The 14,962-nt window shown below is 41.7% G+C and overlaps 1 protein-coding gene across 8 annotated transcripts in view; it reads left to right on the top strand.

Moving 5' to 3' along the window:
* Nucleotides 1-14,962, top strand: part of MCF2L (MCF.2 cell line derived transforming sequence like) — a 173,833-nt gene that overhangs the window by 27,349 nt on the left and 131,522 nt on the right. Inside the window, exon 1 of one of the 8 annotated variants that reach the window (XM_009665459.2) lies at nt 7,332-7,617. The exons of 6 other annotated variants lie outside the window; for them this stretch is intronic. In XM_009665459.2, the coding sequence (XP_009663754.2) occupies nt 7,539-7,617 (79 nt within the window). In that variant the 5' untranslated portion in view covers nt 7,332-7,538. Of the gene's footprint in view, nt 1-7,331; nt 7,618-8,050; nt 8,091-14,962 lie in introns of those variants that run through there. One more of the 8 variants, XM_009665460.2, reaches the window with a different exon arrangement.

Below are 14,962 nucleotides of genomic sequence, written 5' to 3'. Positions count from 1 at the left end.
CTTACTGTGAATGTATGTAAAGTGGAAACTTTCTGAGGAAGAAAATAACAGCATTGGTCATTTCCTTTCTTTCCATATGCCTCTGTATGTAGGAGGTTGTTTCCCCTTCCATGTGCGTGCTTCCTATCTTCACTCTTCCTAACTTCTTACAGAAAACGCTTCCCATATTCACAAAGACATCTTAATAAAGTTAAAAAGGTAAGGTCTTGCTTGGCATTGCGCTAAGCTAAAAAGCAAGATTCATTCATTGTCATGCCTGTTTTTAGAGGAGTGTAGCTGCTTGTATGTACATTTAGGCAGTTTAGCTTGTCAGACTGGAGGGGGATAGAGGGCTGGAGCAGTGCTCAGGTAAGCAGGGGCAGCTGGAGGTGTTTCACTAAGTGAGCTCTTTGAACCGCATTGGCTCTAGAGTGATTCCTTAATTCCATGTGGCAAAAGAGGAGGATGCAGAAAAAAACTGAAATGGAAAAATGGAGCAGTTGTAAGCCGCTTGGAAACTAAAACTCTTTAGAAACACAGCAGATTGGTGGAAGAAATTTAAATGACATTTTAATCATTTGCTTCATACAAGCAGGGAATGCTAGAGAAAAGTAAGGCAGTTAGGCGATAACACTGCCTATTATGCTAGCAAGTATTAAAGCCCGTGATGTGGTCAGTCGTTTTTAGTTCACTCAGCCTAACTATAAAACTTTTCAGGTGTGTGGCGAACAGTGCCATGTGTCCATGTAAAACTAAAATACAGGATATGAACAATGAATTTTCATAGAAGAGTTAGTGGTTAAGCTAAGCTTTAAGAACTAACCTTAACATTTTTTAAGGAGGGACTAGATTGTAATTGATGCAGAGGAAAGGAAGAAAGCTGGGGAAGAAGAGTGAAAGTAGTGGGAGGCGGCCTATAGCAAGATTCAGCTAAGGGGAGAGGGGAAACCACCAAATGGAAATGCATATGTTGCATTTCCTCTGTCTTCTTATTTCTTCCCAGCTATGAGTGATAATGGAAGGCAAGGGGACCGACCACCTGTGTAGAAAGGGGTGTGTGTGTGTGTATGTGAGAAAAGATGATGCAGCTGGAAATGCCCAGCTTCTCCCTCGCAGCTGAGTACTGGGTCTGGACACCGCCTTGGCCTCTTCCCAGTAGAAACATGCATGGCCAACCCACATCCCAGATGAGGAAGCATAAGGAACAGCCATTAGGCCTTTTTTTCTGTATGGCCCTTACTTTTTCAAAGGAAGAGTTTGTGAAGGATGATTTGACATTGAAGACTTGATAAGAGACTCAGTAAATTACTAGATTAGTAAAATAAGGCGTTATTTTGGTGGAATACCTCTATTATATGCTCCTGCACGTCTGAAGGCTTCTTTACTCCATACTCCTCTTCTATATGAACTTTGCCAATACCCTAGCTTTGTATGAATGTTTTGACTATCAGGTTTTTAAAAAGAAAAAACTTTTACTTTTTTTCCTTCCTGCATGTACAAGCACGGTAATGGCTTGTACAATGCAGAGTTCTCTGTATTCCTTGAGATTGTGAACAATTTTGTCCTTGTAAAAGAGTGAGGTGTTGCCAAAAACAGAATACTGCCATCGCTGCTTATGAATCCCAGTTTCAAATCCCAGATGCTTTACATAATAAAGCCTAACTGGGCTGATTACCAAAAGAACTCAGTCATTCAGAAAAATAAAAGGGGAGAAAAACCCTTTGCTTCGTGGAGGAACCAGTGCCAAAAGGAGGTTGAAATGTTAAAAATGCATTTTCTATTTGAGTCTCTCATATCAACTGTTCTGTCCCCTCTCTTTTCCTTTATTTAAGGCTAGGGGTCAATATTGCTCTTGTGCAATGGGTGTATGTGGATATTCTTTGTAGAACCTGTGAGGGTCTATGTTGTGAAAACCACATTCAATGGGTCTCTTCCTGCTCTGCCAGAGGCCATCTTAGGTAAGTCCTTTTGGCTACCTCTGCACTGTGTTAGGACTAAAGCGGTGATGTGGATGTCTGTAGCATCGCTGCTTACACATTCCATACTGTCTTGGGGCACACGATGTTGCACCCATCTAGAAAGGTGTGCAGCTGACTTGCCTGCCTGGTGTTGGCCGTGTGATACTACTAGACAGCCGTATGGGATGTATGGCAGGGGATTAGCTGGACAGGCGTGACATTTCATCCTTGGGCTCTGCCCATTCTCTTAGCAGGAAGTGGAGTGGCAGGGCCCATGCAAGGCAGTGGGAAGAACCCCATGTATTTTAATGTCTTATAACCCTCTTTTCCATTCTGTAAATAGTATTTCTTTCACTGCAGCTGGTATCAGGCTTTTAGAGAAAATAAGCTCCTATGTGTTAAATGGAGCCCTTCTTGTGGATTAGTAAGTGATTAAAAAGCAGGAAACCAAGAGTCGGTTTAGGTGGCCACTTTTCCCTGGGTGGAGGAGAGTTACTGATGGAGTAAAGTAGGTATTTCTGCAGGGGCTTGAACTGTTCAACGTATTCGTAAATGAGTTGGCAATGGAAATGAGGCATGGAGAGACGAAATTTGCAAATGTCAGAAATGATTCAGAATTGTCAAATTTGCTGACTGCAAACATTTGGAGAATAAATTTGTGATACTAAGTGACTGAGCAGTACAGCAGACGAAATTAGTAGCTTGTAGAAAGTAATACATATAAGAGGAGTCAACAGTATTCCCTAAGTTAGCTCTTACCCTCAGAAAGAGATCTTGCCTCATTGTAGGTAGTTCCCTGAAAGCAGCAGCAGCTCAATCAGCACTTGGTGTTGGTCAAAAAGGCAAACAGAACAGCAGGAATTGCAAGCAGGGAAATTGAGAACAACAACAAATCTTTATGTCACTGTGTAATCTGCTGTGCCTACTTCTTGAGTAATATGCAGCTTTGTTCACTTTGTTGCAGCAGGATTAGGGTGAACAGAAGCACGGCAAAGATGATCAGAGGTATGGAATTGCTTTCACACAAATAAGAACTAGTGCAGGAAATTGTCTGTCTGGAAAACAAGCAATTGAAGGGGATATAATATCACCTACAGTGGAGATCTGTATAGATGTGAATGGCTTGGGAAAGTGAATAGAGAGTGTTTATTTCCTGTTTTTTTCACTGTTTCACAAAGGCAAAACTAGGGCACCCAGAAAAATTTCAGGAAGTTAGTTCAAGCAAAAGCAGTTTTTCACACAGCACATAATTAAATTTTGGAACTCATTGACAAATGGTGGTGTGCAGATCAAAGTAAAGTTGAATTAAAAGTCTTTAGGTATATTGTTGCAGCTACTTTTTGCTCAGGCAAAACTCATTACATGTTAATGACTTAGTGCAAGGTTGCTGCTCCTGGTTCCTCACTGTGAGAGGATAATTGTATATTACTTCTGGAACATTTTCAAAATAGCTACATTTTCTTGAAGAGCGAGATAACACTTTTTGGTTGGAACTGCTTGAAAATAAAAGGGATGTAATAATCTTGTGTTTGAACAAACTTTGTCAGAGAAAAAGCCAAGCAACATATAGAGCAAAACAGAGTAGTGAAGGAAAAAATTAGATTCCCGTTTCAAACCAGCAGTGATCCTAATCCCACATTCTGTGGTAAACTACATTGGAAATACTATCTTTGCTTCTCGTAGCAGAGAAACTACACCTAAGCTCGTTACCACATCACTCCAGATCAGTCTGCCTGATCTCCATGACTGAACTTCATTAGAAGTACCTGATTTAAAAAAAGAGAAAAAAAACAGCTTTGGAAGGCAGTCCATCCATCTGAAAAGCTGGCTTGATGCTCTCTGCTCGTGCTTTGCGTGTTTTGAATTCATTTGGAGGTGTAGAAAGTGTATATGAAGTGGTAGTGTGTGTATCTGAGCTCTAAACTAGCAGATTAGCGTTCTCCATTCATTTTGCTCAAATAGAAATATATATTGCATATGTGTGATCCTGAAAGTTGACTGTCTGAGCTGATAAAATTCATCAGGATACGTATATCTTGCTTACTAATTTTGTTGTTCCACTGAGAAGGCATCATGTGGAAGGATAGACATTATGATGATATGGGAGGCCCATACAGTTTACTGATTCTCCGCAGAAAATATCAAATTGTTAATGAACTGAGACAGGACACTCAAAGAAAGCTGGGGTTGAACTAGCATATTCTATTTCAGGAGACAGTTATGAATGCATACATGACTCCTGCACTTCTTGCTGCATGGGGAAATAGTGTAATCATGTAAGTGACCTTCAGTGTTCTGCGTCAACTACAATGTCTTAATCCTTTTATTCAATTGGCTTCAGCCAGCAAGTCCAATTGACTTCCTGAAATCTGAAATTCTCCCTGGGCTTTCTTCGGACATGGTGTTCCATCCTACATCCTTTGTTTCAAAACAAACTTCACATATCCATGCACACCCATGTATTTCCACACTTTGTGTAGTTCCTTTGCTCTTAGTTCACTACCTGAATGGCCAGAGACTGACTTGATAATTACAGTCTTGCTGTAGATCACTGTTTCCTTTGCAAAAGTGCATTCTTAAAAGGCAATCAGATAAACAAAATACTTTTTGTATCTCAAGTCCAGTAGATGCAGTACTTTACATAATAACATTTCATTATGCAAAATCCTGACTGAAGACTGATTGTTTTCATTTCATTTCTATTAATGTACTCTGATCATCATGAGTACTAAGGGAGCTGATGGACATAATTGCTAGGCCACTCTCGATCATCTTGGAAAGGTCATGGCAATCTGGAGAGGTACCTGAGGACTGGAAGAAAGCCAGTGTCACTCCAGTCTTCAAAAAGGGCAAGGAGGAGGAGCCAGGAATCTACAGATCAGTCAGCCTCGCCTCCATCCCTGGAAAGGTGATGGAGCAGCTCATCCTGGACACTGTCTCTAAGTGTGTGGAGGACAAGATGATAATCAGGAGTAGTCAGCATGGATTCACCAAAGGAAAATCATGCTTGACCAAGCTGATAGCCTTCTACGATGGGATGACTGGCTGGGTAGATGAGGGTAGAGCAGTGGATGTTGTCTTCTGGGACTTCAGCAAGGCTTTTGACGCTGTCTCCCATCACATCCTCACAGGTAAGCTCAGGAAGTGTGGGCTAGATCAGTGGACAGTGAGGTGGCTTGAGAACTGGCTGAATAGCAGAGCTTAGAGGGTTGTCATCAGTGGCGCAGTCTAGTTGAAGGCCTGTATCTAGCGGTGTCCCCCAGGGGTCAGTACTGGGTCCAGTCTTGTTCAATGTATTCGAATATCGATGACCTGGATGAAGGGACAGAGCGCATCCTCAGCAAGTTTGCTGACGATACAAAATTGGGAGGAGTGGCTGACACACCAGCTGATTGTGCTGCCATTCAGAAGGATGTGGACAGGCTGGAGAGCTGAGCAGAGAGGAAGCTCATGAAATTCCACAAAGGCGAGTGCAGGGTCCTGCACCTGGGGAGGGGGGGGAATAACCCCCTGCACCAGGGCAGGCTGGGGATTGACCTGCTGGAAAGCAGCTCTGCGAAGAAGGACCTGGGAGTCCTGGCAGACAACAAGTTGACCACGAGGCAGCAACGTGCCCTTGTGGCCAAGAAAGCCAAGGGTATTCTGGGTTGCATGAGGCGGAGTGTTGCCAGCAGGTGGAGGGAGGTGATCCTGCCCCTCTCCTCAGCCCTGGGGAGGCCTCACCTGGAGTGCTGTGTCCAGCTGTGGGCTCCCCAGTACAAGAGAGACATGGAGCTCCTGGAGAGAGTCCAGTGAAGGGCTATGAAGGTGATGAAGGGACTGGAGCACGTCTCCTATGAGGAAAGGCTGCAAGAGCTGGGCCTGTTCAGCCTGGAGAAGAGAAGACTATGGAGGGATCTTGCCAATGTGTAAAAGTATCTGAAGGGAGGGTGTCAAGAGGATGGGGCCAGACTCCTTTCAGTGGTGCCCAGTGACAGGAGGAGAGGCAGTGGGCACAAAGTGGGCAAACAGGCGGTTCCGTCTGAACGTGAGGCAAAACTTCTTTCCTGTGAGGGTGTCTGAGCACTGGCGCAGGTTGCCCAGAGAGGTAGTGGCGTCTCCTTCCCTGGAGATATTCAGAAGCCCTCTGGACGTGATCCTGTGCAACATGCTCCAGAGGACCTTGCAAGAGCAGGGGTGTTGGACTAGATGATCTCCAGAGGGCCTTCCAACTTTGGCCATTCTGTGATTCTATGATCGGTGATCATAGATATCCACGTTATTTTCTGGGAAAGGAGCGCTTCTTTTTGCTAGCCATTTATTATCTGTAGAAAAGAATCTTTCTCCTGAACAAGAGAGTATAGTCCTTTTAAGTATACAGGAAAATATCCCTTTTTCTTTTGGACATAGGAATTATTTTATTTATTTTCCTGACTGAAGTACAAGAGGACATAACTAAAACCAACAGGATGATTGGAAGACAGGGAGAATTCACCTGAACACCAGCAAAAACATGTCAATAGTGACGTTTAATAGGCTTTGAGGTAATCTAAAAGGGACGTGGTTAAAGCCTTGTTGTTTGAGACCTGTAATATAGCCTGTACAAAAACACTGAGAATCAATTAGGAGGAGCACAGAGGTGTTGTGTACAGAGAGGTGTTGTTCAGATTGACTTTCAATCTTTCAGGATTTTCTAAATCCCTAAAAGTTTTCCAGTGGTCATTTAGATCTCTCTATAGCATGTTGAAGCTTACAGCCAGTAGGTTTGTTGAACTGGTGGGGTCCACAGATCCCGGATCTAAAAACCCTTGGCTTAAGGTGATAATAGCGATGGTATCTCAGTGAATCCAGTGTAAGTTGAAAAATGTGGTTTCTTGGAAATACAGTTAAAGAGGCTGCTATGGCACAACATTTTAGCAGTAAAACTTCTCCAGTCAGGAAGACAGTTCCAATTAATTCAGTATTTAAAGCGAATTTGGAGTCCCCAGCCTTCAAAAATGAGTATTTCAAACTGAACATAAAGGCATTGTACAGGCTAGTAAAACAGAGTAGCCTTGACATTGTCAGGCTAGTGAAACAGAATAGCCTTGACGCTGTCAGTGAGAAGGAATTTTCTTTCGCAGCTACTTAGCCTGCAGCAAACTGACAAGAAGGTAAAAGGGAGCCTAATGTTCACGTAAGACTGAGGATACTGCTTTATGCAAGCTTACGCTGCTTGCTCTTTCCTAAATGTGCTGTTGATTCAGTGCAGTCCTTCCCAGCGCTTGCTGCAGGCTGGGAGAGATTTGTGATACATTGTCTAATCAATGCTTCACATTAATTCTGGCATTTGCGACCTCCACTGCGGGCAAACCCATACACAGAGGAGGGGAGAGAAGTTTTAAGTGGTCCTGCTGTAATTAACATTCATGACTCTGGCTTCAAGCAGCATCCGCCTCACCCGGGCATTGCCAGGAGAGAATGTGTACTTATACCTCCTTTTGTGCTGATGGGGAATCTGTGTGGAGTAATTGAAATGCAGGGCTACGAAGCACTGCTGTAGTGGGTTTTTTTTTTTTCCTCCCTTCATTCTTGGACTAGGGGGAACATGTTTGCTGTGGATTCTTTTTGTTTTATCAGAGAATGAGAGGCTGGCTGAAAATTGAAGAAATGGCCCTAGAAGAATTGATGCAAAGATTAAATGCGGTTTCCCAATGCACTGGTAGGAGGAGCTGCTGGTCTTAAATAATATGTTGTGTTGATGGTGTTAGTGATTTTATAAGATTTACAGAAAATCCTGATAATCTGACTAGCATTCTTTATGCATGTTTGCATTAATAGGAAAGAAAACGTTAAGAGCTTTTGTCACAGGGTTAAACTTTCATTTATATTGACACTAATTAACATTTTTAATGCTTAGATATTTGTGAGGCCAGTTTTAGAAGGTCCTCTTGAATAGGTTTCTGGTTTGGGGTAGCTGCTAGCCCAATCAAATACTGTAAGTGGGTCTTGTTTCATTTTTTTATCTCTGACTCAGCTGTATCTAAGAAGTGGAGGAATTATGAATTTGCCGTGTAAAGCTGATCTAATATGAAGCAATGAAGAGCCCAGATAACTGTAAGGCACTGAAACCAGTATTTTAGGTGGATCTAAATTGCACTTTCATGAGAATGAAGATTGAATGCATTAATCATGGTAAATTTAGTTTTACATGTGAATGGATTAGAAACTGCCATAGATCTACTAAAATGATTTTAACATTGTAAAAAGATTGTTATGATTTCTGACAGATGTTATTATTTTCTTGAAAATGTAAATGCTTGTGTGCTCAAAACTAGAGGCTGAATAGCGGCATAGGTTAAGGTGATTTATGATTAGATTTAAGATTGTTTTCCTGGCTATTGTTCATGCAGAAATGTGAACATATACCAGTATTAAAAGTTACCTGGAAAGAGGTGTTTTTTGCTTCCTTTGAAACTGCTTCTTTTGCCATTTATTCTTAGTCTGTTGACAGATGTCAGAAGTCTTGCCTCTTCTTGTCGTATAAGGCAAACTGATGGGTTGCTGAAGGAGACTTTTCAAGGTATTATTCATTGCAGTATCAAAACTTGGAATTTTTGTTCCCATTTCCCTGGGGCCACTGTTTCCTAAGAATGACTTACTTTTTCAGCTTTTTCAATTTCCATGTAAAACAAGGAGATAATTAGTAAGATGGCTGATGCTGTAGTCTGATGAACAGATAGATTAAATGACTAATGTGAAATGGACAGATCAACTGCATCAGTTTTCCTAAACAGAGGAAGTAGTTGTTTTACCTTCTTTAATAACATTTTGGGGGAGCAAAAGCAAGCTCTATTCTGATGAGAAAAAACATGAAATTACAAGTAAAGGTCACTATACACATTATTTTCTGCTTTATTGCTTTTCATATGCGCTTTTCCCCTAGCATCAGCTTTTTTTCAGAAATATTTCTGTATTAAATGCTTAGATAATTGCTTTATTACATGTTTTCACTTTCTGAATTTTTAAGTAAAAAGAAAGCCTGTCTGATATTTGCTAGTGCTTGCTACCTTTTGCAGTTTATTTTAATAATGCATGCAGTATTTCTTCATTTCCTTAAAACTGTAGCTGTAGTTTTTCTGAAGTAAGATAAATTATAAAAAATGCATGATAGAATTGGTGGCTAATGTGGGAGGCTTTTCTTAGTGAATTGAAATATAACGAGCTTCTAGACTGGCTTGTTAATGTGCCTGTGATGCTCCCCAACTCTTAGCTGTGCAAATGTATGCACTGTGACCTGCATATAAGCCACCACCAGTTCCAAGTGCTATTTTCACGCTTGCTGGCAGGCTCTGACCATGTGTTGATATTTAGCTTGTTAAACTCGCACATTTTTCCAAAAAAACAGCTGGTATTTTGCTGCCACTTTCATATTTATATGATTTAACTGATTCTTCTCTCCCCCCTTTTCCCCTGCTCCCCCTCTCTTTTCTCTCTCCTTCCCTCTGAGTAACCCCTGTGCGGGCGTTCCCTAACCAAAGGCACTTGTCTTTTTTCTGCAGCTAGTCGTTGTATTTATAGCAAACTCTATTTCAAGTTAACTGATATCTTCCTTTTCCTTTTTCCTTTGTTCCTTTCAGGTTCCTTAGGCTGTTTCTCTGTTGGCATCTCCTATTCTTTCACTATGCTCTGCCCTTGAGTCAAATTATCTACCGGTATGGTTTCACAACTATCTCTCTGTTGGCAAATATACTATTGCAAGCAACTAAGTTCCCTTAACAGCCCAAGATTATGTGCAGATTTTTTTGAAGCCCATTTTTTAATAGCTCCCTGCTCATAAGTAATTGAAGTGCACAGGCTTCCATAGAGCCCTGTAACACAGCTGTTCACCTTCAGGAGTCGATAGATTTTCTCTTTTCAGGACCCCCGGATAAAGAATATTCCTCTTCCTTCACTGTCTTTCTGCATGATACACCTGGCAGGCAGGCTGAGATTCATCCCACCTAACTTCAGATGTCTGAAATACTAAGTCAGAAGAGATCCTCTAAGGTCCGTGTGTGGTGAGATGAGGGAAATGGGCACCTTCAGAAGACAATTCGGTCCACCCTTTGAGGTGCATGTGTCTTTCCTTTGACCGGGGAAAGCCTGGAGTAGCTGAACTTCGACCCTAGCATCTCCTGAATGTCTGAGGTTAGGTGTGGTAAATATGAGTTGCAGCCCATAATCTTTTTTTGCCATTTGTTCCTTTTTACCACCGCAGCCTTTCTGCCTCTGGTGTCTGTCCCTCTAGTGAGTCCCATGTGTTGGTCTGTCTCTGACACAGCCTTCGGAGCTACTTGTTTAATATGGCTACAAAAGCACTTTTCTCAGCAGTCTTTCTACTCCTTCTGCTCTGCATAAATTCTCACTTACTAACATTCCCAACCCCTTGGTATCCAAATCCACACCTATAAGAACTGTCCTCTCTCTCTCTTTACTCCCTTACAAATGTGTGATTCTCCCACGAATCCTGTAAGTGCCCCCCTCTGCTGCATTTTCAGAATCGTGACCGCTTTCTCTAGCAAAATTTTGATTATTTCCCATCTTGCTTATCTCCGCTTTATCCTCCAAAGCCTCACAGAAACTCATATTATCTTCTTCTCGTTCTGAACACATACAGCTGTTAAGATCATGTTCTCTGCTTGTTTGTTTTATAGTATGGTCCTCCACACTCTTCATATTCCTTCGCTGACTACTTCTGCTCCACAGTATGAAATGACCTTGTACCCTTCCCGCTCTCAGCAGCTAACAAGGGTGCTCCCATGACATCTTATTTTGTTTTTCCCACATACCCTCCTTAGTCTTCCCAGTCACTTCCCTTCTATCAAATGGCCCCCTAGACTCAGATGACCAGACTACTGCTTTCCCTGTTTTCATCTAATTCCCTAAAACAAGGCGGAGATTATTTAAAGAAATGATCTATTTTTACCTAAATTTTTTCGTTAGCACTTTTTTCAGGAAAACAATGAATTGATTATTGATATTAAAACCATCTTTATCCTGGTTTGATCCCTGTTTCTTTTTTTGATGAGTAATTGCATCATTTTTGTTCATTTGACCATAGTTTTTACTTCTCTATCACCTATTGAGTTCCGTTGCTTTGTTAAATTAAATCCTGTTCCATAAATTGCAGTTTATGGGCAGAACTTCCCTCCCTGTGGAGCAGTGGCTCACAGGACTGAAGCCCAAAATTGTAAACACCTGTGGTCTAGGACCTTATATATTGTCTTATATATTATTGTATGATGTGGGTTATCTGCCTAGGATAGCATTTGCTCTGTCCGATGCAGAAACTGTGTTATGGCAGTAACTCTTTCTGTCCCTTACTACTTGCATTTGCATCAGTGTTGAGCTCGCCTTGCAGTTACGGGGTCATCTAATTTGTGCAAATCTGGGATTCCCAGCCCTAAGCCTGTGGTGACCCCACTGATGGTTTCTTTCCACCTTGGAAGGGTGCCATTATTACAGCTGCCATCTGTTTCCTCTCCTTGAACAAAATTCCACCACTCTGCAAAAAGAAGAACATCTGCAAATCAAAGTCAGTAAATGTGTATGTAGTTCCTTTAGTAAATACGTGTGTAGTGCTAGTATTTCAAGTACAAGTAGTATTGCGTAGACATTTCAGCTTCAACCTGTTTTCAGTAGCTCCAGACTTTGTTTGGGCCAAAACTTCACACTTCTGTTAGTAGGTTATTGTCTATTACCGTTGCTTTGTCTTTTGAGTTTTGAAGGAGGCTAATTTGTCTTGAAAAATTAGGAATAGGTGTAGGACGAAGGAAGTCACGTTCCACCTTACTAAATGAAACAGTGCACTAACATCACTGGAAGGAGTTGGCTTACTGCAGGGAGCAACAGAGACACCCTCAGGCACGCTGAATGGGCATTCAGGATATGGACGGGTTGCCTATGTCCTCTTTGTTCCTACTCTCTTCCACTTCTTCCTTTTCTTGTGCTAATTAGTGTGTGCTAGGATAAGTCTCAGACTGCATCTCAGGTCAGGCTCCAGAGGTTGTTTCAGCTGTTTGCACTGGGCTGTGCAGATGGCGAGGGGTGAGTGGTTAATTCATCGTTTGTTGTGGAGGAAAGTGAATACAAGTGTGAAGTCAAGTGGCTGTTGCAAGCTTGCCTGTTCTTTCTTACTCTTTCGGTGTCAGTTCTTACTTCACCTGATTTTCCAGTTTGGGAATCCCAAAAAATCTTTTTCTGTGTGGCAGAAGTCTCTGTGTGCGCATTAGTTCGGCAGGCAGACAGATCTGGGTATGAAGGGCATTATGTGATTATTTGGCAACTTTGTCAGGTTTCTTTGTAACCAGTGGATTTGAAAAGGTCCGGGTGAGAGATCTCTCAAATCCGTAGGCTGTTTGCTCATCTGCTGTGCCCAGATGGCATTCAATGGTAGCGGGCTATGCATCTGCCTGGTGTAGCTTGCTGTCCCACATTTCAGCTCTCCTGCCTCCGTGTTGAGCTGAAACATACCTCTGATTTCCCAGGCTAGAGTGTATACACATGCTCTATGTAGGCATGAGTATATAGGCATGCTCTTCCTCTCATGAGGTTTAAAATTTCAAGAATAAGGATGAGAGCTACAATTGAACAGACTCAATTAAGTAATTTAGAGTGGTTTGTTCATATTGGTATGAACGAGTACTGCTCGTACTGCTGTGGTCTCTGTATGCAGTTACATTGCATCTGTTTCTTATTAGATTCATGCCCAAATCAAAATCTTTGTCTTACCACTGAAACAGCCAGAGCTAGTGAAACTGGTGGGAGTAAGGTTCAGAGCTGACAGCAGCATTGTCATTATTAAAGAACCTGCCTTTAAGTGTTCTGATAAAAATTGTTTTGATCAAAATTAAGGTTTATTTTGTAACCCAATTAATGTTGCTTAAAAATGCATTCCAAGAAGTTTCAGCTCAGTAGGGTTTGTTCTTTGTTACATACAATAAAGAAAAAAAAGTTGACTTTATGTCCATGTGGACTTTTGGCATCTCTTATCATGTCACTCACCCTGGTCTTTCACTGATGTAAAGCACTGTGTGATTCTAATTGCAGCTATTGAATTACAGTAGGAACATTAAAACCTAGGTAGTTAATCTTTCAACAGCAAAACTGGACATCAGAGGCAAAATAAACATAAAACAGTAGATGATGGCACACGTAGAGTAGCTTTTCAAATAATTGCAGGATATGTAATTGTAAGTCCTCCTTTCAGTAGACGGACTTTTGGTATAGGTACTTCAAGGCGGTAGAGCCAGGAAAGCCCTGGCTGGACTTCTGTAGCTAGTGATATTGAGGGAAAAAAAATCTACTTCTTTGATACATTTTTATTATGACTCAGAATACCTTCTTGGCACAGCTGCTTGGCCCAACTGCCTGGCACACCTATAACCTAAGAGAACCAAGCCATAGGATTACCTCATGCATATCAAATAAAAAGGAGTTTCAGTAGAAAAGTAACAGTACAGTATGGGGAAAGAGGTGTGATATGTAACACAGGCTGCATTGTTTTCAAAGCATTGGCATTGCTTGATCTCAGCTGACTTGCCAAGCGAAGCTAGGAAGTAGGAGGTGTTTGGGTCACTCACCTTCTCCTGTAACACAACAAATCAAGGGAGCTACAGGAGAGACTTGAAATTTGTCATTTCTGAGTCAGATCAACGGCTTTTTAAGATTCTGAGGTATTTGAAACATACACTTTAACTGGAAATTTCAACCTGCTTTTGCAGAACGCCTGGCAATGCCACTTTAGTTTTGTTCCATTATTTCTTTTCTCTTGCGCTATTAAATACCAACCAGATATGCTTTTATTGCAGACAGAATAGGATCTTGGATGCTTTTACATGGATTGATCACTTGTGGGTCTCTTGTGGTAAGTCTATAAGATCATGTTAGCTGTTTTGACCTCACTGTAAATTCTCCAGTTAGCCATATAGCATAACTTGAGTTTGGAGTGAGCCATCTGGCTCACCAGGCACAGAAACACAGGCTTTATAGTTGAGGGGAACTGTCTGAAGAGTCCAGCCCTGCTTTTACGAGCAGTATAGGTGCAGGCAGTTCAAGCCTTGTGGAACAGTGCACTTAAACATATAATCTGGGGCACAGATAAAAAGACAGGATCATCATTATCTCGGAGATCTACTTAGTTATATCCTTGATTTGTCTGTCTGTGTCAGTCTTTTTGCAGCTTTTAAGTTTTTGTATTAATGCTTGAATTTCTTGATGACTGATGGGAAGTGCTTTTTGAGTTGTGGTGTACCAAGCGCATGGAGTGCTGGTCTCAGGTGCCGTTCTGGCTGTTGTCCTTCCTGCATGGTTCCCTGGAGCAGCAGGGAGTTAGACTTGATGAATACAGTGGTACAATGGAGAAATATCGAACTTTAAACACAAAAACCAGGCTTGGCTGTGAGTCTCAGCATAGGTATAAGTTCAAATGGAGAAGCATTGTGATACCCAAACGTTAGTTTGAGCACGTTAGCGCTTGGGAGAAGCCAGTGCGAAGGGGTCTTAGACAGCTGAAGTACTTTAAAGTGGAAGACTGCTTACTGAGAGAACGTGTTGCTCAAATCATGACAAGGTGATAAAGCACAGTACAATGTAAGACTAATTGTTTTTGAAGTTGTGGGTGTATCATACTATTTTGCAGCAGCCTGACTTCCTAAAATTCATAACCTGGGCAAATTGGGATTTGGAGAGTTCAGAATTGCAACATTGTGTCTGTCTCTTTCCACCTGAGCTGTTACTTCAGGGGCATAAACTCTTATCAACCCCTCATGAACTTCAGACATTTGTTATGTATCGATGTTGTTGAAAGCCTTTTGGTCTTCAGCACTTTTTGTAGCATGCTGAAAATTTGCATCTGGAAGTGAATGTGACAGGGGCTGTTCCTTTCTGTTTCTCAGCTCTTGTCAGAAGCCAGAAATGCATCTTCCTTTCAGCTACTCCCTGTAATCAAATTAATTTAAAGGGAGGGTGGCTTTACATATGAAAGAGAGGATAACTGATATAAACGCAAAATAACAAGAATGAAC

The sequence above is a fragment of the Struthio camelus genome, chromosome 1 (genome assembly GCF_040807025.1).
Source record: "Struthio camelus isolate bStrCam1 chromosome 1, bStrCam1.hap1, whole genome shotgun sequence".
Classification (NCBI taxonomy): domain Eukaryota; kingdom Metazoa; phylum Chordata; class Aves; order Struthioniformes; family Struthionidae; genus Struthio; species Struthio camelus.
The sequence above is the reverse complement of the archived record's forward strand: the minus strand, read 5'-3'. Positions and strand labels throughout refer to the sequence as shown.